The sequence below is a fragment of the Galleria mellonella genome, unplaced genomic scaffold (genome assembly GCF_026898425.1).
Source record: "Galleria mellonella isolate WM207_F2 unplaced genomic scaffold, CSIRO_AGI_GalMel_v1 utg117, whole genome shotgun sequence".
Lineage (NCBI taxonomy): Eukaryota > Metazoa > Arthropoda > Insecta > Lepidoptera > Pyralidae > Galleria > Galleria mellonella.
In genome coordinates this window covers 1,200,223-1,225,277 of record NW_026441980.1, presented here as the reverse complement: position 1 = coordinate 1,225,277, position 25,055 = coordinate 1,200,223, and the positions used below count along the sequence as shown (strand labels likewise).

At 33.4% G+C, this 25,055-nt stretch overlaps 2 protein-coding genes across 2 annotated transcripts in view; both read right to left on the bottom strand.

Annotated features, from left to right (window-relative positions):
* LOC113510214 (cadherin-23) overlaps nucleotides 1-5,965 on the bottom strand; it is a 32,977-nt gene extending 27,012 nt beyond the window's left edge. The window contains exon 1 of the mRNA XM_052895407.1: nucleotides 5,801-5,965. The gene's annotated coding sequence lies outside the window, so the exon portion shown is untranslated. The remainder of the gene's footprint in view (nucleotides 1-5,800) is intronic.
* A 977-nt stretch (nucleotides 5,966-6,942) lies between these two features.
* Nucleotides 6,943-21,404, bottom strand: LOC116413577 (uncharacterized). Its single transcript, XM_052897765.1, has 2 exons — nucleotides 21,101-21,404; nucleotides 6,943-8,948 (listed from the first exon to the last, which is right to left on the bottom strand). Exons 1-2 carry the CDS (start codon nucleotides 21,275-21,277, stop codon nucleotides 6,993-6,995), a joined length of 2,133 nt encoding a protein of 710 aa, XP_052753725.1. The 5' UTR covers nucleotides 21,278-21,404; the 3' UTR covers nucleotides 6,943-6,992.
* Nucleotides 21,405-25,055: the final 3,651 nt, after the last annotated feature.

Sequence of the window (25,055 nt, the reverse complement as noted above, 5' to 3'; positions counted from 1 at the left end):
ACCTTCAAGAAAAGAGTATATTCCTTTTTAAAAGGCCGGCAGCACACCTGCAATGCCGCTGGTGTTGTGGGTGATCATGGGCGCCGGTAGTCACTTACCATCAGGTAAGCCGCATGCTCGTTTGCCCCCTGTGTTGTAAAAAAAAAATAAAAAAATATCATTGGTACTTAATTCTTTCTGCCTACCCCACAAGCGAATTAGCGTGAAGATAGACAAACAAAAATTATAATAACGACATGGCGCCTGTTGTACGTCTACACAGATTGGAAAGCCTTCACTCTTGTACTGTATTAAGAAGTAACAATGGTACCTACACTACACTGCGCGAAGTCACTGAACTATTCACAATGGCCCGTGGGAAATGGCGATAATTGCTGCTGATGGGTCTTGTAACAGTTTTTTTCTTTCTCTTGGCGGTAACATGGGGCGTTGTTTACACCCATGTTAAATGATACGTTTAAAAGTTTCGTTTCGCCATGACTTCACGGTGCTGTGCTGATGGTATGGTATGCGCAGTGGAAGGTAAATCAATCATTATGAACTTAAGCTTGTGTTTTTATCAAATTCTTAGATTTTATTTATTATTGTAGTATTTTAATTAAAAATAACTCTTTCCTATTCCGTGGGTGTCGTAAGAAGCGACTAAGGGAGACCGAGGGATGGGCAGCAATGTCCCTCTTAAAACATCTCTAAAGCCTGAGTTCGGTTGCCAATCCGCCAGATAAGTGTGGCAACTACTGGCAAATACCCCCAAGGGGGTTTATGTTCACCAGTAGGCAAGCTAAATAGGTGATGATGATTATTGCAGTATACAATAAATTGATAGATGATTGATTAATAAATGGAGTGATGATCTCAAATGCATTCCAAGGAGAGGGTAGTAACAGATGGCTTTCGGACCGTTCCTTATGGTAGTCTATGGCCTATGTTCTGTGTTCAGCAGCGAATAGATAACGGCTCATACGAAGGTATTTTTTACAACACAGGGGGCAAACGAGCATGCGGCTCACCTGATGGTAAGTGACTACCGCCGCGCATGATCACCCACAACACCTACGGCATTGCAGGTGTGCAGCCGGCAAATGGTGATGATGTGACGTGATGAGGTGATGACGGTAGGTGATGATGATGATAATGCGATAAGTTAATGTCTATTTTTTTAATGGGTGATAATGGACTAGTTACCCCACCCGCGCTATTGGTAAACACCGGCGGGGCACCAGTGAAGGATGATAGGTGAAGATGAAGTAGGTCAGTTAGCCCATCGTGACGAATTCAACAAGAATGGTTCACGATGGTTTCCAGGAGAAATCACGTGGTAGTCGACCTGATAGGGCATATTGCTAGCAATGGGGCTGTCAAACTTCATTGCTAACAATCCCTTTCCCCCCTATTCATATCTATTAGGTATGAGTCCTCTATCTCTCGTAGGGGAGAATATTAACCGGTAGACTGATTAGAGTGTTTGCAATATTTGTATAGGACTTACTTGTCATATTATAAAATAGAGCAGGCCTTTCTTTTTTTTATACATTTTGATCCCTGTTTCTTTAAGCAAAATGTTCAATTTGTATTGTAGATTACTTAGATCGATTTCACACCACGTACGTAATTGTTTGTCGTCTAAATATTTACCTATTGCTCATTTCTCTCTCATCATTCAGAATGACGATATCTTTACATTTGAAAGTTTACAAGTCAAAGTTATGATTCAACATGTTTGGCACCGCGACCTACTTGTTCACTCCAATACCGATAACAATGAGGTCTTTTAATGCATGGAGTTGGAATGATACACTCGTTTAAACACTTGTAGTTTTTTTCTAATGGATGCCAATGGAGTGGTAATTCTGCCTGCGTTAATGGTATACGCTGGCTGGGCACTAGTGAATGATGATGAGATGAAAAGGCAGGTCAGTTAGCCAATCGTGATGAATACACCTTGAGGGGGGAAAGGGATTGTTAGTAATGGAGACTGAGAATCCCATTGCTAGCAATATACCCAATCAGGTCGACTTCATCGCGGTTCTCCCTGGAAACTATCATGGTTAATTCCTGATGAATTCATCATGATGGGCTAACTGGCCTGTTTTCATTCTCATCTATCACCTATCACTGGTGCTCCGCCAGCGTATCCTGTAAGCGCAGGCGGGGTTACCATACCATTTTCACCCATCAAAAAAAAATACACCTTGACTTCAACACGATGGTTTCTAGAGGGAACCACTTGGAGAGTGATCTTATTGGGTATATTGCTAGCAGTGGGAATGGTAGTGCACATGGTACTAACAACCCTTCCCTCCAGATACTCGTAGTTAGAGTGGCAAGCACCAGCGAAGGATGAAACGATGAGGATGAAATCAGAGGGCCTACCATGAAATGTTTTCCAAAATTTCGGGGTCGAACGAAACACAAATTTAATGTTAAAATTACATGCCATTTAAAATGTTAAAATATCGTTCCTTTTGGATTTTTGTGGTAGTATTGGTGAAAGAAATGTTAAGCTCTATTTACTAGGTGGATTTCGATTCATTCGAAATTTCATTTCATGATAGACTCTCTGGTCAGTTAGTCGATCGTAGCGGTTCACTAGGGATCCACCGGGGGGGAAAGGAATTGTTAGCAATGGAGTTTGACAGCCCCATTGCTAGCAATATGCCTTATAAGGCCGACCTCCACGTGGTTCCCCCTGGAAACCATCGTGAACAATTCTTGTTGAATTCGTCACGATGGGCTAACTGACCTACTTCATCCTCACCTATCATCCTTCACTGGTGCCTCGCCGGTGTATACAGATAGCGCGGGTGCGGTAACCGTTCCATTATCATCCATTAAAAAAAAAAAACTAGGGATCCCCCATGATTATTTCCAGAGGTTACTATTCTCTGACTCTCTCTCTTTCTTTCTGTCAAAGCTTAATACTATTGCGAATTCAAAAGTTAATTGGTTATTTTATTCCTTTTTGATGACTAATGTATGGATGCTGTTGATACATATTTAATTAAAATATTAGAAAATATATCTTGATAAACCCTACGACGTTTTTGGACTACATATAAATGTACTGGGTATCAAATAAATATATTGAATAAATTGTTTAAAAAAAAATACCCACGGAAAAGGAGTCCCATGGAATGCCCTAAAAATTTCTTCACCAGTTTCTTGATTTTTTTTATACCACTGAGGTGGCAAACAAGCATACGGCCCACCTGATGGTAAGCGGTTACTGTAGCCTATGAATGCCTGCAATACCAGAGGTATTACGCGTGCGTTGCCGACCCTGAAGAAACCTCTTTATCCCCCTTTTGAATCCTGATTTGCTATTTTAATTATATAATAATAATAATATAAGTAAAAGAGATTATAAATCTGTTGTATGTATTAAATTTGACTAACATTACCAACCATTATGTGTTTAAGCCATTTTTTAAATGTATTTAAGTATATCTGAACTATGATGGCATTTGGAGAGCTAATGTAACTTGAGTCAATGTTTTAGACATATTTTATTGAAGCATGCCTTTCAAAAGTAAGTTTCCAATCCATACTAATGGAATTGCAGGTATAACAGCTACATAGTATGTTGGATATGTTAATGTTTTACAAATCTAGCGTGACCAGTTTACTTAGCAGACACAATTTCACAGGGCTCGAGGTAAGTATGCAGAAATGCAGTTTGACTTCTGTTTAGCATTACACTTGCGACTGTGTTTTGAAATAGAAATACAAATATATTTTTATTAATTAAAATTATTCTTATTACCATAATCCTGATTAGTTTAACCCTTATCAAATATCTATTTATATTTTTGTTTCTTTTTTTATACCACTGAGGTCGAAATCAAGCGTACAGCCCACCAGATGGGGGGCGGGGGAAGGGATTATTAGTGCAGTTAGTTATTAGTTAGAGCAGTGTTTTGCTCTTTTTAGGGCAAAGCAAGAAGCTGAGTTGTGGGCATTTTGTATTACTGTGGCACACGCATGAAGAAAAAAAAATTATTAATTTTATGCATTCTGATTTTGTTTTTGTTTTTTTTTTCACTTTGCTTTTGTATCTTTTGCTGTTTGTGTGCTGTAAGTGGTGCAAATAAATTATCTATCTATCTATCTATCAGCAATGGAGTTTGACAGCCCCATTGCTAGCAATATCATGCAATATCAGGTCGACCCCCACGTGGTTCCCCCTGGAAACCATAGTGAACAATTCTTGTTGAATTCGTCACGATGGGCTAACTGGCCTGCTTCATCCTCACCTATCATCCTTCACTGGTGCCCCGCCGGGGTATACCGATAGCGCGGGTGGGGTTACTGGTGGGGGTTACCATTCCATTATCACCCATAAAAAAAAGCCACCAGATGGTAGGCGCTTACCGTAGACTCTGATCGCCTGCAATACTAAAGGCAATACGCGTGCGTTGCCAAACCTAAAGAGATACCACTTTATCCCTTTGTGGAAGAACCCCATGATGTAGTCTCTTGAAAAAATCTAGACAGGGAGCTCATTTCATAACTTGAGCGTTTGTTTGTTTTTTTTATGGGTGATAATTGTATGGCAACCGCGCATGCGCTATCGGTATCCACCTGCAAGGTACCAGTGATAGATGACTGATGAGGATGAAAGCAGGTCAGTTAGCCCATCCTGACGAATTCAACTAGAATTAAACACGATTGTTTCCAGGGGGAACCACGTGGAGGTCGACCTGAAAGGGTATATTGTTAGTAATGAGGCTATTTGACCCCATTACTAACAATTCCTTTTCCCATGGAAAGGAAGGGGTGGCCTATTCTATGCCGAGACCACACGGCGACATTAAAGTTCTTTCATTTGTATGAAAAATAAGGGTTTTTTTTTACACGACTTAGAATGGCAAACAAGCTGACGGCCCACCTGATGGAAAGTGGTAACCTTCGCCTATAGACATGAGCTGTACCATGGACATAACAGAGTATACTGTCTTGCCCATGATACTTCCCATGCGTTGCCATTCCTGAGGACTCAGGTGTTATTCCTCTGTACCCAGTAAATTCACGCCATATCCCACCCTTCAAACCGAAACACAGCCATGCAAACACAACTGCTTCACGGTTGAAACAGGAATGGGACAGAGGTACCCAAGTAATCGACTTTTGTACAAAGTCTCCCTCTGGTCTGTAACGGTGTTCGTTAATATTATTAAAAGGAGATAAGAACGTAGATAAGAAACGAGAAGTAGTTGCTTAACTGTAGGTTCACCTGGTTCAACAGGTTTGATTTAACGTATAATTAATAAAGTACTAATTTATTTTTAGTTAAAATTAGTAATTACTTAAAGCTATTATATATTATAGATACTTAAAGCTGATTTTGATCACATATTACAATGATAATAAACTTTATATCCAGCAAAACAAATAAATAAATGAAATATATATAATTAATTCTATTTACTTAAGTATTTTTTTTTATTGTATACCTAATTCATAACAAAGTTGGCAAGTTTAGCATCTATTTGACGAGGACTTTACTATTAATAGGTAGAAACTGCGTACAGCTTAATAAATTGGCCAAAACAGTATGTAGTTTGATAATTTTAACATGATGAACTTTGATTATTTAGTTAAATAATTAAATAAAAAAAAAACAAGTATATTTTGATAAAGTACATTTTTTAAAAAAGTATATTTTATTACTTATAGACAAGCTTTGAATTATTTTTCAATGGTTCACATCACAACTGACCTTGACAATTAGCCAAAGAAAGTTCCGCTTATAAGTATAGTAACTGTTATTTCACAGTTATGTCCAAAAGTGTCTGCTTACCTTAAGTTAATAAATCCCTTAAACGATACAATCTCACTACATCACTCAACACATTATGTTTCGTATAAAATAAAATAATAATTACAATTCACATTTATTTATTTACCACTATTTATAAAATTAAACATGATTTGTTCTCGCGGAGTTGACTTCGTCAAGTTTAAAACATACTGTCTGTTGGTACTGTCAAAAACTTGCACCACCGGTTTACGGTACTGGATTTGTATTGTACGTGTCCCTTTCGCGCGCACATATTTTTTTCGTGTAGGAGTGAAATAGATAGTGCTCGTCATATCTGTACTCGAAGCATCGCAGATAGAGCCTTTTTGCACAGGTAAAAGTAACGGGTTTTTTTCTTGAGATGCGTGAGACGAGATAGTGTGATTGACGCCAGAGGAGTGCGAGAGAGAAGAGGAATATACTAGGTCATGATATAAAAGGGCGCAAGTATTATATTATAAGGTCACTAGACTAAAATGAAAATTTTTAATTGACATTTCGTATATAATTTAAGAGCTGATTTGCGATGTTTTGATAGGTCTGAATAATGAAATAAACGCTAAAACATTATTGACAAAACGATAGAAAATAAAATTAATTAATAATTTTAAATTAGACGAATATTGCGCGTAGGGGTGAATCAAAATGTCTCGATTGCTTTAATTTGTAACAACTTCCAAATAATAAAATACGAATACCAATAATTTATTTATGAACAACTAAAATAGCAATTACCTACTATAGTTTAACAACTACTGACTGACTTAAGTACAAGTTATTTTAAGTAATTACTTTGATATAAATAAAAGAATACCTTTAATAAAAATATAAATGGCTTATACGTCTCCTCATCGTATCTTATTATTAATAATAGTTTAAATTTATGAAAGAAACTTTAAAATTATATTTAGCGCCATCTCTTCGTTGATTGTTGAGTTATATGAATTGAATGTTGTGAGTTCCATAAAACTGCGCTTTCGTTTCTTTAGTAAGTATTGATGTGTAGAGATGGGGCTGTTAGTAAAAAAGCAGGTTGTAGACGTACAGATATTTTATTTACATTTATTGTGCCCACATTGATGTCACGAAGAAAAATTAGCACTATTAAGCTAATGTTACCATTATTAAATAAAAGTCGGTGGGTCACTAAAAAATAAAAAAATAAATTATTGAAGTGAAAATAATATAAATTTTATTTTGAAGTTGTATCTTTTAAATTACTTTCATGTGAATTATTATTACTTCTATCGATTTCTATATAACTTGAATTAGAATTTGGTCGACGAAAGCCTTTAGCGAATAACTGAAGTCTTCTTTTTCTGTTCGCTTCGGAATTTGGATCTAACCATTGTTTAGTAATAAATTTACTTCGGTAATGGCCATTTATATGTTTAATTTGATTTTCTTTCGTGGTAGTATCATTAGAAAGCTCCGTGGTCGTTTCTTCTTTTATTTTGTTTTGTGTAGTGTTTTCTTCAGTTACATTCTCCGAATCATTTTTAAGTTTAATAATCAGTGTCCTTGTTTCCGATTTTTTTTCGTTTGAAGCAATATTTTCACTAAAACTACGTCTGCCAATTTTAAATATATTACTATGGGGATTATAATTTGTTTTAATATTTATGTATTGGTCGGGAATTTTAGCATCCTCAGGGCTAAATTTTAAAATTTCCGGAGAATTTGTAGGCCATGTATTTGTTGAAGCTGGTGTGATATCAAAAAATGGAATCATAGTTGTAACTATTGGTAGTACAGGCGATGGTACTGACCTATTTTCCACTGGTATAATACCTGAACTACCAAGATGATGATCTTCAACTTGAGTTGTTGATAACTGCATAGGCATGTCAGTGACAGGAGCAAAATTTCTTTGAACGGTGTTATTTAAGTTTAGTGCTTTAGTATTAGTTTGTGTATCATTTTCTTGCTTTTCAAATAACTTAGGTGCTTTATCAGCATGATAAATATTGACTTTAACAATCATATTAGCGTTCTTTTCGGGGTCATTGTTATCAGTAGTTTTATCTTTAGAGTTGAACATAACATCTTTATATTTAAGTTTTTTGTAGTCATTAAACATACGTGGTCTTTTATTGGAGACTGAAGTTCGTCGAATAGCAGATTTTCTTCGAAATAATGGCCGTGAGGTAGTAAAATAAATATTATTGGGTGTAGATTTCTCTGTTTTAACAGAATCTATATTATTAATTTTGGCTTTAGGGTCTAAAGAAGGTATTAAAGGATACAAATTTAACATTACACTAAACGTCTTTGCTTTATTTATGGATTTATTATTAAGATTGTTATTTACGGAAGAAGCTTGCAGTAAATCGAAAGGTTTCTTTTGACTGGGAACTGGAATTGGTCTAAACATAGGAACTTTTGCGTATTCTCTATTATATAATGATTTCGGTGCTGTTGTTGGTATGAAACGTAAGTAACTGTCAGCTAACAAATTAACATCCCCAGGTCTGTCTGGCTTGTATTTGAATAATGGATCAGATTGTTGACTCGATTTTATAGTTTCTACATTGTTGGAACTTTCTAATAATAAATCAATAGAAGACGATTCATCAAATCCCTTATTTTCATTATGATTATAGGGTTCAACATAAACACCAGAAAAAGCTATATGCGTGCTAGGTGGAAGCCCATGCATATCACCTGCTTTTGCATTTATTGTTTTCTCTAAGTATCTTATAATTTGTTGTATATTCTTCAGTCTTTCAGCATTTCGATAACTTTCAATCCAACTTTTTGATCTAAACGTTTTACTGAAAGGTACCGGTGTAGGACTTCTTTGTTCGTATATAAATGGCCTTGGGCTCGTTCTTCTAATAGAATTTGTATGTTTTGGTTCGTTAGTCGTTATAATCGGATTCGTATGACTTATATCGATATATTTTCCTCTCTTTTGCATTGGTATGTCTATGGAAGGATCTATGTAGCTATTCTCTTGCATAGCATTGACAAGGAGTGGCATTCGTTCATAATAATCTTGGTCAAAACCGAAGTAGCTTCGGTCCAGTCTGTCAGCAACAGGCGTGTCATTTACTATTATTGTATTATTACTTCTTCTGTGTGATTTTCTGTTTTGTACTAAGCTCCATTCTACTGCAATCGCGTACTCGTAGATTAGTAGAATTACCTGGAAACAAGTTATTATCCATTTAATAATTATTATTTTACTTTTATGTCAATTTGCGTATGGGATTGGAAGTTAGGTGTATTGAGAATGGAATGCCAAGATCTCTATCTTTATACATATCTATTACTTCAAGCTCTTTTGTAACTTTTTTCATAAATGCAATCGATAAATAAAAGTACATTTTAGTAAATGGGTGTCTATTTAATTAAAATTATTGATAAAATTTTGTAAATTTCATAATGTATCATTATTAATATTATAAAATATGTTAAGGTGTGATTGTTTGTCACTTTTTGGTGCTTTAATGGCATAAGTCTTAGTAATGATATTTGTTATATATGAGTTACTAGCTTTATTCCGCTCGGTCCCTCTGAATGATTACACAAAGAATCCTATGTGCTAAGTTAGGATATAATCTACTTGTGTACCAAATTTCATAAATTTTTCCGTTCAATAGTTTTTGCATAAAAGAGTAACAAACATCCATCCGTCCATCATTACAAACTTTCGCATTTATTATTATTATTAATAGATTAGAATAGGATTTTAGATGGAAAAGGACAGGTAACTTTTTATCTTTTCTTTTTCGACATATTCTGTTCATGAGGATGTTTCGAATAAAAACGAGTTATCAATATTTTTTTAATATATTTTAATCAATTTAAATACACTAAGTTATTGTTCAAATACATCGTACATACCGTCAATTTTCACAATTTTAAATGCTTAAAATATTAGTGGGATAGTAAGGAAAAGTTATTGACGCAGTATTAATATCTTTTATATTGCATATAATTTTCCATGTAGATGAGTTTATTACTCTAAAAAGAACCATATATCACTATTCTATTTTCTACAGTGAAATAACACTATACAAAGCCTCAAAAATATTTATTATATGAATTTGAAATTAAATACCAAGTCCTCAGGACTGCATGGTAATGGTATTATCTTCTGCTAGCTAGTATCATCCTTTTATGAGGAAAGATTCTAAAAATATTAATATATACGATATATATAAATAATAATAATTTATAGTTGTGTAAATATCATTTTATCTATTCCAATAAAATATAAAAGTATTAAGAGTCAAAATAAAAACTTACATAGTCGTATAACAGCCATTTATACTCGTATATATTTATAGGTACAGGTACATTATAAATATTTGTTTATAATTATTTATAAAATCGTACAATCACATCAATTAAAATCACATACATTAATTTAATATTTATTTTAAAAGGTCACTTAATTTAAAGGTTAAATTACTTAGTCGAAATTATTATATTTCACATCAATATCGTAGTCGACAGGATCATCGTGTTTCCAATAATTTCTTTGAATTTCCAAATATGTCGGTCTATTTTGTGGCAACATTGATTGTGATAACAAAACGTCCTCGTTACTTTTCAGCGACATCCATAAATTTGTTTTTATTTTTAATGTTCCATTTTTAAATATTAGACTGGCATTCTGAAGCGGTGTAATGGAATTAATAGTTATATCATCTTTTACAAAGTCGTCATCCATATCAATTCTTTCGCTCTCGTCTTTTACTGTTGGACTTTTGAAACGCCTTAATTGTCTATTAATATATGCTTGGGTTGTCGTGCTTTTTATAGTATCTTTGACAGGAGTGTAACTTTTTTCATTACTAGAATAACTTGAATATGTTGATTTCTTTTGCAATTCCCCTAAACTTGCGGCTTTGGTAGTGCTTTCAATTTTAACTCCAGCTTCCAATTTTGTCATTGGTATTCTTTTATTGGATATTTGTTTCGATTTAATCAATTCTATGATATTTATATCAAGAGATTTTTCAATTACTTAATTTCAATTACTCGGAGTCGTAATGTCAAAATCATTATAATCATCTTCATTGATTACATTTTTAGTGAATTGATTTTTTTAAGCAGATTATTGTCATCGTAGTTAAATATTTTACTATACATGCTCGCAGATACGTTTAATTTTGGATTGGTGTCTGATTTGTTTATGGATAGCCCAAATATTTTACTAAATATAAAATTTGGATCAATTGCTGTGGTCTTTGCTACCGGTTTTGTTGGAAATTCAAAGTTTGTTGCTATTAATATGTCCGGTTTAACAACTTTTTCTACTTCATTAGTTGTATTAACTGATAACATCGGTCTTGTCGTTCTTAAATGATTATTGTGTACTGTAGTATCAGTATAGCTTTTTACACATGTACTGGGATTATTTGAATTTACATCATAAACTGTGATATTCATAATATTATTTGCTTCTTGATAATATAAAGGATCCAGTTTCGAATATTTTATGGAAGTCTTGTTATTAATTGGTTTAGGTGCAATTTTGGATATTATGTGATCAAATTCAGATAAAGGTTTAATGTTTTTATTTATTAATTTGCGTTACTTAGTCGTTGTTTTTCTAAATGATTCTATTCTTTTTGATGTAGTGGTTGCCAGTTTTGAGCTAGTTGTTGTTTCACGAATACAAGGTTTTGTTGTGGTGTCTTCGTGTATTGATGCTATTAATTTGTTTCCATTACGAGGCGATGTTAGTGGCAGTCCATAATTCCTATCATCTGGCAATAACTGCCGTATATTTGAAATTAATGTATCCAGTAGATTCTTCAATTTATTTTGACATTTACAATTGATAGTATCATTATTAGATAACGGCTGTGAGTTTTTCTTAACCAGTATTTCGTGTAGTTGTTTTCGTGATTGTAACTTTGGTTGCCGATGATGATTAATGAATTTAGTGTCAGATTTAGATTTTGATGATGTTCCTTCAGTTGAGGTTGAATACTCTTTTTTAAAAGGCTTGGTGTAGTAGAAACCTCCTCTGTCATTTATCATTTTTTCAACATAATTCATTATCCTTTTATAGTCTCTTATTTTTCTTACTTTTGCATAATAATCTATATTTCTTATTGGATTTTTTAAATATATAATTGGTGATGTTTTTTATTTAATATTATATAGTTTAGAAGCAGGAATTCTTATCCAATTTCTATTATTCGAGAATAAATCTGTCGCAATAGTTTCAGAGGTGTCACTTGTTTCATCCTTAATAGAATTAGAGTAGTCTTCAACAATTTTCTCTAAATATCTATTATGTTTCAGCGCTTTTATTATCAAAAGGCAGAAGTTTTATAGTTGTTTTATTGAAATTTATTGTTGTTTTACAAAATTTTTCTTCAAAAGAATTAGTTGTGTCTGTAGTATCATTTATAAGATTGAGTTAGTTATTTTTCTTTGTTGTTTTATTAGCAAATTTAAATTCCATATTGCTTCCGTATTCGTAGATGAGGAGGACACTCTGAAATTAAAAAAAATATATATATTTAGACTAGCTAGGTAAAAATGACGTAAAGTAATTTTGTATTTGCATCATTTAAATGTATTATTTGTTTATTAGTAGAAGATATAGTAAAGAAATATATTATTATATGACATCTTACCGTGAGTTAAAAGTAATATGTTGAACTATGTAAGTGCAGATCAAAACCATGACTATTGTGTTAGTAACAAGACAAAATAATTATGTTAATACATCGCAATTGTTATAACGATTCGTTAATTTTATTATATTGGATTTAATATATAAATTTATTTATATACAACTAAACAAATGTAATAAATTAACTCATTATGGTACAACACACTTCCTATAAATAAAACATAAGAGCGTTTGTAGGACTATTACAGTTTTAGATTCTTACTTAAATATTTCCCTAAGTCTAAACATACTTAGTGATACCATGACTAAAGCTAGTGAGCTTCATTGGTTTTTTATTATTATAATTAATTGGATTGCGCTCTATCTGTGGATAGACGTATCTGTTTGTAAATAAGACAATTTCCATGCATGTTTACGTATGAATGCAGGTGATTTCACCGTCACGTAGGAAACATTGTTCTGCACGAAAGGAATCCAGATCGGATTTTAGTCACCGGCTAAAACAACAAACTATAGAATTTTATTATCGTCCATATAAATCTTTACGCTTGATAAGCTGTGACATTTGCAGCACGAATGGATTTTTTTAACAAGGTAACATTTTTTATATCACTTTATTACATTATAGCACCTTAATTGCTTAACCAATCACTATAAAGTTTGGTATACATTTACCACATGGGATGTAAAAGGATTATAGACTATTTTTATCCCGGTCATTAAACATATGCCGGTTACGCGGACGAAGTCGCGTGTAAAAGCTAGTTATAGAATATAAAGAACTAGTAATTCTTTATTTTAGACCACTAACTTTTAAACAAATATAGGCATTCTAATTTGGAAGAAATACAAGTTTTTAGAACAAATGGACATTATATTTACACACTTTTTGATCCATTTATTTTTGTCTATTCCGTAGACTTAACTTTTCCTTCAGAGTATATAAAATCTATTCATCTTTTCTATTATATCTTTTTAAAAAAGATATACAATTATTATTAAAAATTTATATATATATATATATATATATATATATATATATATATATATATATATATATATATATATATATATATATATATATATATATATATATATAATATTATTAAAGTTATCTTCATAAATATAAATAAACGACATCTTTCAAAAAATCTTTTCTTATAACATACTTAATTTTTTTTTATGCAACTTATAATGGCAAACATGCAAACATAAATGCAAAACGGATCACTTGATGAAAAATGGTAACCGTCGCCTATAGACATGAGCAGTACCATGGACATAACAACAAAGTATATATGATAATATTTATATAATAGTGCGCCACCTACCCTTTGTCTTTTTCTCAATGTCCTCTACCCAAAGGTTGTCTGGAAGAGATTGCTTAGCGATAAGGCCGCCTTTTGTATCACTTCTCATTAATATTAACTGTATTTGTTATTTCTCTTTTTGCCTGGTGCAATAAAGTGTAAATAAATAAATAAATATACTATTTCGTCCATGATACCACCCATCCGTCGCTATTCCTGAGGACTTAGGTGTTATTCCTCTGTACCCTGTAAATTCACTGTTATATCCCACCCTTCAAATCGAAACACAGCCATGCAAATACAACTCCTTTACGGTTGAAACACGAATGGGACAGAGGTGTTCAAGCCAACGACTTTTGTACAAAGTCTCTCTCTGGTAAAGTACTACAACTTTTTGTGTTTTATTTAAACATAATCAATGCAAATATTCATACGTTCTTACCAGAGGAAGACTTTATACAAAAGTCGATTGCTTGGGTACCTCTGTCCCATTCGTGTTTCAACCGTGAAGCAGTTGTGTTTGCATGGCTGTGTTTCGGTTTGAAGGGTGGGATATGGCGTGAATTTACTGGGTACAGAGGAATAACACCTGAGTCCTCAGGAATGGCAACGCATGGGGGGTATCATGGGCGAAACAGTATACTCTGTTATGTCCATGGTACTGCTCATGTCTATAGGCGACGGTTACCACTTTCCATCAGGTGGGCCGTCAGCTTGTTTGCCATTCTAAGTTATATAAAAAAAAAAAAAAAAAAAAAAAAAAAAAATAAAAAAAAAGGAACTTTTTGGTAGGGCAAAAGCCATAATTGATTTCGAAACATATTGGTAAATTAGGCCTTTTAAGTTAAGGCATTGCCCCTCAATGCCTTCCCTCCAGCTACGGCCATGTTTGAAACTATATAATGAGTCGGCATTTTACTAGCATGTAAATTGTCGAGTTGCAAGAGAAACTTTACGAAAGTCTTGTATTAATTTAAAAAATAAATAAATACTTCGCACGGGTATAGAATTTTCGAAAATAATATACTACAACCTATGTTATTCACTGACACTGTAGGTTTTTATAGGTGAAGGAATTTTGAAAATTGGTTGAGTAGCTTTTGAGTTTATCAATCAAATCAAATCTTTTCTCTTTATAATATTAGACAATTGAATAATGACCGTGTGGTCCCGGCATAGAATAGGCCACGCCCTCCTTTCCCGTGGGCGTCGTAAAGCTAAGGGAGGGCGAAGAATGAGCCGCAGCGTCCCTCTCAAAACATCTCTAAAACCCAACTGCGGTTGTCGATCCGCCTGCCAAGCATGGCAACTAAAGGCAAAACCTCCCAAGGGGGAGGCTTATGTCCAGCAGTGGATAATTAAGGACCGAAATAATAAAAATAATAATAAACATGGAAAAATTACTACATCAAATTGGATGCGGTTTTCATAGTTATATATCTGAAAGTCTTAAAGTGGTTTATTTCATTGTATTACTTATTTACTTATGAAATCCACCCGTTCGAAGTAGCTGATAAAAAGCTAGCTTATATATATATATATATATATATATATATATATATATATATATATATATATATATAAAAAGAAAAGATTTAATTGTTCGTCTGTTTGTAACGATTAAATTCAAAAATTAATCAAACAATTTAAAAATTTCTTTCACCTATAGAAAGCTACATTATCAGCGTATCAATATATTATTTCGAAAATTTTATCTATCCGTACGCAGCCGGGCGATATTACTAGTATCAAATACAATAGACGTTACCTGTAACATTATGAGGTATCTTTACGTTTCACATCAACCCTATTATGGGATTTTACATTGTGATATATGATTTTTATTTAAAGTGAATTACTTCATACAAGCCATAATGGGCTCTACCCATTAAGGTTACGACATACGAGTGAGTCGGCTTTCTTTTTTTACGACCATAATATTCGCGACACAAACGCACGCGCATCTAAGCAAGCGTGACATATTCAGGTACCTAAAGGTATTTTATGCCTACTTGTTTAGGTAGAATTTGCACATAAACTACTACAATTATGCATTTGAAATTTTAATTTATTTTATTTATTTATTTAAGGCAAACAGACAGCTAGAACAATACATAATTACACACTTAAATAGTAATTTAACAGCCATTAAAGTTTGCACAAATGTAATATAATACAAGTGAAGGGAACACAAAATTAAACAATATTAAATTAGAGGGAGACTTTGTACAAAAATCTATTGCTTGGGTACCTCTGTCCCATTCGTGTTTCAACCGTGAAGCAGTTGTGTTTGCATGGCTGTATTTCGGTTTGAAGGGTGGGATATGGCGTGGATTTATAGGGTACAGAGGAATAACACCTGAGTCCTCAGGAATGGCAACGCATGGGGGGTATCATGGGCGAAACAGTATACTCTGTTATGTCCACGGTACTGCTTATGTCTATAGGCGACGGTTACCATTTTCCATCAGGTGGGCCGTCAGCTTATTTGCTATTAAGTTTAATAAAAATAAAAATTGTTTCAAGTGTCATATTGTTTTATTATTCTCCAGTCACAACTTTATAATTATATATAATTACTAACGGCCCGCTTCGGCTTCGCACGGGTGGACATTTTTACAACATTTTAAAAAGCGGCTATTGTGACATAATGATAATAGTTGGACATATAGTATCGCGAAGTTTTTTGTAGTTATTGATATTTTCTTCAATACTGTAGAACATACTTTTATTCTATCACCAATAGTTTTCGCAGAGCACGCGACGAAAGATATAGCATTTTTTTATATCTCGAGTTACGTTACTAAAGTTTTAGTAAGGACCCTTAATCTTTTTTAGCAATAAATATAGCCTATGTTGCTCAGAGTGAATGTAACTTTCTAATGGTGTAAGAATTTTTGAAATCGCCAAAGTAATTTTTAAGTTTATTCATTACAAACATACATACACATAAAAATCTCTTTATAATATTAGTAGTAGATTAATATAATTAAATATAACTATCATCATATAAGGTTTTAACTGTTCATTGCTAAATATAAGCCTCCCCTTTAGGGGGTTTTGCCAGTCGTTGCCACGCTTGGCAGACAGATTGATAACCGCAGTTAGGCCTACGGCCACTTTCTATCATCGTACGGCTCGCCATTGACACCCTCATACCTTACAGCCTAAATGGTCGCGTACAACGCGGTTTCAGAGATGTTTTCTCACACGAACACTTAGGTTATGGAATGAGCTCCCTGCCGAGGTTTTCCCAAGAGACTACAGCATGGGGTTCTTGAAAAGCGGGGTAATGACGTTTCTTCAGGGTCGGCAGTGCGCGCGTAATGCCTCTGGTATTGCAGGCTTTCATAGGCTACGGTAACCGCTTACGATCAGGTGGGCCGTATGCTTGTTAGCCACCTCAGTGGTATATAAAAAAAAGGCTTTAGACATGTTTTAAGAGGGACGCTGCTGCCGATTCCTCGACCATTAAGTTCTCTTGGTCACCTATTACACACACGGGAATGGAAGGGATGGCCTATTCTATGCTGGGACCACACGGACAATTTATGTAAATTATCTAATTATAATATAATTTAATTATAAAGTACTTCTAAACGTTTCATTTGATATTATAGTCATGAGCTATATGTATTTATTTAATTCTATAGTGACTTTCTATTTTATGGGCCGGAAGTGAGTAATTGGTGTATTACGAGTATGTAATTTTTATGGAAAACGTGGCGATATGATGGTAAGACCGTTTAGAATGAACTACCATCAATAGTACTTTTTTTTTAATTAATAAGACCTAGGACAATGGCGTCATACATTTGTGTAAAATAAAGTAAATCTCGTTACATACATTTTAAAATTAAAGAATTTGTCTCAACTGTTATTTTTTGCATCTAGACTAGTTTTTTCCCGCTACATTACACACATGGTTTTAAGAAGTAGGAGAACTAATTAAAAGAATCACTTTTACAAGACGAACCAGTATACACCAGAATTCAATTTAGACTTTCCGAAACACAAGGTTTTTTTTAATACAACTTAGAATGGCAAACAAGCTGACGGCCCACCTGATGGAAAGTGGTAACCGTCGCCTATAGACATGAGCAGTACCATGGACATAACAAAGTATACTGTTTCGCCCATGATACCTCCCATGCGTTGCCATTCCTGAGGATTCAGATGTTATTCCTCTGTACCCAGTAAATCCAATTTGGCGAAGTACGAGTAGTTTATGTATAATACATAATTCCGGAACAAACATTGTCTAGTTATTTTTTAATATATATATTCTTTATTGCACTTGTAAGTTACATTGTTAATGTATTTATAAATGTTGTGAGCAAGGGTGGACTTATCTCTGACAGAGATCTCTTCCAGTCATCCAAATATAGTTAGAAAGCATATCGTTAACGGGCAACTAGTGTGCTACAACTATTAATATTTAGAATACGAATTACTATTAACACTAATCAATATATAAACAAATATACAGTTAAATGAAATATTAAAATATAAAATAAAATATTACATAAATACATGTACTATAAATAAATATAATATTTTTTCATTTGTTATATTAAAGGGATTGGGGATTTGTAGAGATTTATTATATTGGGGATTTTTTATATTATTATTAGAGATTTGTTTGAATCGAAGCATTTGGCGTTTGGCGTTCCATTGTTTCTGCCTACCCTAATGGGAGACAGGCGTGACAGGTATGTATGTATGTATGTATTGTTATATTACTTGCATACACCTACTCTAACTTGCCTACCTCGCTTTGGAATTATAATTTTTGTTTGTATAAATAAAATCCGTTATTGGCTGTATTCATAAGAGACTTAGCATGTAAGTTGTGTTTTTAAGAGCTGTGGATTTTTGTATAAAATAAATAAAAAAAAAATTGTAAACAATAAATTTCATTAATCTGACTGCGAGCATGAGAAAAAAAGGTTAAATGAAAAGTTGTCGAAACAGATATATGATATAAAAGTGGATTGATATTAGTATAAAAGAATGCACGATATGGAGACAATGGAAACCCATGCTTGGTCAGAGAGACCAAGAGTAATCTATTAATATACCATGTTTCTGATTGGAGACTCAAATTTTTGTCAAGTTTCTAAATGAGTACATCACATGTAAGCCTGAAAAAGAATGAATAAAAACTTTATTGTCCTTTATTGAACTTTATTGTTTCCTTCAAAGAATGATACAGATTATAAAGACAAACAAAAGGAATAATAATGTATGTGTATATATGTGTATATGTATGTATGTGTAAGTATATGTGTATGTTTACAGGGTTTATGTATTTTATGTAATTTATAATGTGTAGTTTGTATTATTCTTTGTGTATACATATCTTATGTGTTTATACAGTATATGCAGATCGTATGACTGCCTATTTTTATTTTTAAAATAACACAATTAACATGAAAAGGTTTTGCTGGAAGAAATCTCTTATTAGAGATAATAATAATAATAATAATGTTTCTCTCCCTGGGGCCCTGAACCCCGGCCGACTGTGCTTCTGCCGGGGGTTAGTTGCCATCTCCTCTCCTTAAGAGGGGAGATGAGAATTTTAGTGAAATTTAAAAAAAAAAATAATAATAATAACTTTATTGCATAACCATGATTTTAACAAACTCAGCACTGGAAATTACAGTAAAAGTAGATACGAATTCATTTGTACATTTGGATCAGTTTAAACATCTGTGTCTGAACTAGGTTATAAAACCTGTAGAGTAAGTATTAGAGATAAGCTCGCCTTTGTACATTATGTTTCAAATGAATTGTGATTAACGTTATATTTCGTGTATAATAAAGAATAAAGAAAGAATAAGAAAGAATAATTTGCATAAACTTAAGTACATTTATAACAGTGTATGAAGTAAGAGACTGACTTAATAATAGAGGTTTTTAATACTTGGTTCATTCTACTTTCTCCGAAAGGTATTTGGCTCGTGATGATAAACAGATAAACTTCATTAGTCCAATATCTCGGAAACCCTGATTAAGGTATTTTCAGAAAATTACTCTAAGCAATTAATTCTTTTGAGTAAAAATAATGTGTGTATTAACAAGGACTCTCACTGGACTCTGCAAAGTAAACAAGCATATGGCCCAACTAGACTTATGCCCAAAAAGTGCTTGCAGATTTTGTCATAGTGAGGAAAAAACGCCGCAGCACTGAATGTGTGGCTGCAGCCCACTCATACATAAACGATATATCTCCTTTGCAAAATACACTTTATATCTTGAGAAGAAAAAATATCACTATAAAAACATCTTAAAATTCCTGTCATTGATGGGAATTAGCAGCGAACTTTAAGAAAGGGTGAGCACACAAGATCATGGAAAGGTCGCAGTGTCACAGGCTTCCTCTACTTGAAAAGTCTTTCTTTCAATCATAATAAAATAGTCCAATACCTCATCAGATACTCATATTTAGAGTCTTCGTAATGATTGCAAATATGTTTCGACGATAGCATATTAATTGCATGAATGTAAGAGATTTAAAGAGCTTGGTAAACCATTCCAAGTTGAATAAAACATTTAGAGATGAATTCTTCTATATTGTTCTTAGATAACTATAGATAGTTACTATCGGTCCAGAAGAAACAAAAAACTAGACAGTGACTCTTTTCAAATCTCTGTTAACCTTTTCATGTATTTATTTGGTTGTATATAACTAACAAATTACGGGACTGTCAATTGCAGCTGCCCTGCGAGAGGCTGAAGACCGTGCAAAATGGAATAACATCATAAGAGAGGCAACAGACACCTTTCAAGGACACGACCTTCAGTAATGAAGAGGACGAAGAGAGAGAGAGAGAGAGAGAGAACTAACAAATTTATTAATTAAAAGTCTGTGTATGATTGATTAACCTCGGACACTTTTATTATTTTAATAATAATTGTTTAGTGATAGTGGTCATGGCTGGAAAGAAACCATATAGTATATTTAAAAAAAGAAAAAGAATGATTTGAATTTTTTCATACCATTCTTGTATCTCTTCATGTAATGTTTTATAACTATAATTTTGTTATGTAAATAAATATAAAAAAACACTAGTGGAGCTATAAAAATGGTATCATTTTGGAGTACGTCGTCTAAATAGACTTAACTCAATAGTTATTTTTAACGGAAATTTTAAAACGACTCAAAGGTAAATAAGCCAATTTAATATATCTAAAATATTTGTTTTACAGAATGCAATGACAATTGAATAGTAAGTTTCTTTCAATAAGTAGGTAATGGTTATATACATATTTAAGTTCGTATTAAAATTTTCGGTGCACATTAATCACTCAAGAAATATAAACTACTACAAATATAATTAATGAGATTAGCGACAATAATTTATGAAATAAAAATCTAATTACCACTATGATGGCAACAGTGATCGCCGTCGAGACTACTGCGCAGGCGCATCCTTGCCTTATCTGCCTTTTCCTGGACAGCTTCAGGAACTCCTCGGTCCTAGCGTCGATGGTCCTGTACAATCCGAACTGTCTGATCCTGGAACTGGTGTCGGTCGCTACAGAACTCTCACTGGACATTATGACGTGTCACATCACTATTCCAAGTATGTTTGTTTGTTTGTTTGCACACGCGCGCCCAATGCGTCCGCGCAATGTAATGCCGCGGATTCTTTGAGAGTCGACCACAATGTGTTTTCCTTTGAGATCGTTGCTATTTGCTGTGTTCATTAGTGTTGGGATGGGAGCTTTCATTTTGTAGTCGATAAGCAGCATTCAATAAGTTTTATTTTACAGTATACATTTTTAAAGTTGGTATTAATTTAAAGTATGTGAATTAAATAAATAAATATCACTAAACATATTACACAACGCATTTAGTCCCTAACTAAATAGAGTGTTGTAAATATATATACTATGTACATATTATTTGTATATAGAAAACATCGAATATTGTTTTAAAGATTTGACTTTAAATACTTTCTATAAAAAAAATCCTTGTTTGATGCAATTGACAATCTTAAATTTTATTTGTATAATTATTCAGAGTTGGACTATTTGTCAGTAGTTTGACCATAATTTGGTAGATATATTGAAATATTAATAAGACAAGTTTGTTAGATAGGTTTGAAGGCAGGGATATGGCGTGAATTTACTGGGTACAGAGGAATAACACCTGAGTCCTCAGGAATGGCAACACATGGGGGGTATTATGGGAGAAACAGTATACTCTGTTATGTACATGGTACTGCTCATATCTATAGGCAACGGTTATCACTTTCCATCAGGTGCACCGTCAGCTTGTTTGCCATTCTAAGTTGTATATAAAAAAAAGATGTTTTAATTTTCTATGTTAGTATGAGATGCTTAAATTTTTTGTCGTATTTCACAGCAGTTGCTCTTTTGACGTATTAAGAGTAATACCACTACCAATAATATTGTACAAATAAGTTTCCTATTGAGATAGTTCTCTCTGAGAGTATTGCAAGAAGTTAGTAGGTTAAATGAGTAAGACTAAGTTTTTTAAACAACTTAGAATGGCAAATAACTTGATAGAAAGTGGTAACCGTCGCCTATAGACATGAGCAGTACCATGTACATAACATAGTATACTGTTTCGCCCATGATACCTCCCATGTGTTACCATTCCTGAGGACTCAGGTGTTATTCCTTTGTACCCTGTAAATTCACGCCATATCCCACCCTTCAAACCGAAACACAGCCAAATCACTAATAGCCAAGTATTTGTCGATATCGACATTCGTCCATCCCGTAACACGAACGGACACGAGTCAGCGAAGCGTATGTGGCTCGAGCTGCGTACTCATAGTCGAAATGTCCATCACATAAGAGTGGCCCATTATATGTGCATTTTATATCACATAACATGCGCATTATGCTGAATTACAATTAATATTATATTACGGGTTAGGCAATAATGGGAGAAAAGTATAATTTTTCTACAATTTAATTATATAATCAAATGAGTCATCAAAAAAGATACAGCAGTACAAGATTAAAAATTTTGAATAATTCCGAGCTAGTACAATTATATGTTTGCATGGCTGTGTTTTAGTTTGAAGGGTGGGATATGGCGTGAATTTACTGGGTACAGAGGAATAACACCTGAGTCCTCAGGAATGGCAACGCATGGGGGGTATCATGGTCGAAACAGTATACTCTGTTACGTCCATGGTACTGCTCATGTCTATAGGCGACGGTTACCACTTTCCATCAGGTGGGCCGTCAGCTTGTTTGCCATTCTAAGTTGTATAAAAAAAAAATCTATGCTAACAAATCTAGGTGTGACAGGGATAACGAAAGGATATAAGGACTCACCGTCTTGCCGTGGGCTGTTATATGATGTCCTTGATTCCTTCCGTCATTCATTAATAATTTTTTACCAGATTTTTTAATAACGTCAGAGATACATACACTCTTATCTTCGTAGAACAAGTTGAAGGAACACGAGTTAATTATAAGTCGTAGTATAATATTGTGAATGGTATTAATTTAATATCATTACTCATCAAATGTATTCATACTTACACACAAATTGTTTCATGCTCTCGTACACATTTCATTACAATGCAGTAATCGTACGTCTATTGTAAAAAAAAAAAAATATTAAATTTATTATTGCTTTACTATTAATTTTATATAGTTAAAGTTACATAATATTTTACAATTGTACTTCGATATTTTACAATGTTAAACTTCAAAGATCAATGGAGTAATTTCTCGATTCGTTTGTATATCTTTTTGTAAGTTACGTATTTTCTTTTCCAATTTTAAAAAAAATATCTTTGTAACTGATAGTTATATAGTTTATTAATTTTAAGTTTTATACAGTTTATATATAGGTTACTTTTATTTTAAATACACAATCCGGGTTTAACATGTTGAAAAACCTTTGCAGGTGAATAGTATATACTTACCAGAGGAAGACTGTACAAAATTCGTTTGCTTGGGTACCTCTGTCCCATTCGTGTTTTAACCGTGAAGCAGTTGTGTTTGCATGGCTGTGTTTCGGTTTGACGGGTGGGATATGGCGTGAATTTACTGGGTACAGAGGAATAACATCTGAGTCCTCAGGAATGGCAACGCATGGGGGTATCATGGGCGAAACAGTATACTCTGTTATGCCCATGGTACTGCTCATGTCTATAGGCGACGGTTACCACTTTCCATCAGGTGGGCCGTCAGCTTGTTTGCCATTCTAAGTTGCATAAAAAAAAACATACCTACTTCTTTATTGCCGATTGTCTATTTAAAAGGAAAGTTCAAAACTAATTAGTTTACTTTTGTCAGTATTATTTTATCAGTGGTTTTGTTATAATTGAAATTCCTATTTTTACACAAACATTTTATAAATACCTACTGTAAATAACTACCACTTTATTATAAAATAAATACACAAAACAGAGCGTATGCTGCTAACAACCCATCATCACTTTTCGCGCCAACGCCATATTACTTTTTTTTTTTTTTATCAATCTGAACATAGTTGCGCTCAGGTGCGATGCGACAGCACTCTCTTGTGTGGTAAAACGACCTTCAAGCTGTGCGACGCAACCGGTATCGGATTATCACCATAAAACTAGCCCAAACAATTGCAATCGGTGATCATCAATGTCCAGTAGAACTCAATATATAAATATCACTCATCTCTATATTTATTTGTTTTATTTATTTTACACTTTATTGCACCAAGTAAAAAGAAAAATAATAAATACAGTAAATATTAATGAGAAGTGACACAAAAGGCGGCCTTATTGTTAAGCAATCTCTTCCAGACAACCTTTGGGTAGAGGACATTGAGAAAAAGACAAAGGGTAGGTGGCGCACTATTATATTGTTTTCTCATTGTGATTATTTCTTGTAATTATTTATATTTATAATAAGTTTACTATTGTAATCTTTTGGAGGAAATAATAAAGAGTATCTATCTATCTACACATACAATATAATAGCACACATACAACAGAAGAAAATGATGGAGGAAAATTAGGAGAGAACACAGGAAAATAGTACTAAAGGGAAAGGTAGTAGGATTTAATAGAGATTTTGAAGCTAGTAAGAGTTTGAGCGCACCGAATAGAGGTAGGCAGAGAGTTCCATAGGCGAACTGCCTGAACAGTAAAGGATTTAGAATAAAATTAAGAAGAATGAGCGGGAAATTTGAGGCAGACCTATCAAAAACTACACCATATATAGTTGTATATTCACTCGGTCTGATGCTTAGGCATGGGTAATACAGATACCGATCCCATATCTATACATAAGGTTCGTCTGGACACAGATGGCGGAAAAAAATCATTACCTATTTTGATGTCGCCCATATCTATTTTATATCTAT

Bases quoted from the DNA above. Each gene is read 5' to 3' on its own strand.
- LOC116413577 (XM_052897765.1), bottom strand. From the start codon at position 21,277: ATGTCCAGTGAGAGTTCTGTAGCGACCGACACCAGTTCCAGGATCAGA. The intron at 8,949-21,100 runs GTAATTAGATTT...ACTTGTTTCCAG, and splicing joins TCACTGTTGCCATCATAGTG to GTAATTCTACTAATCTACGA.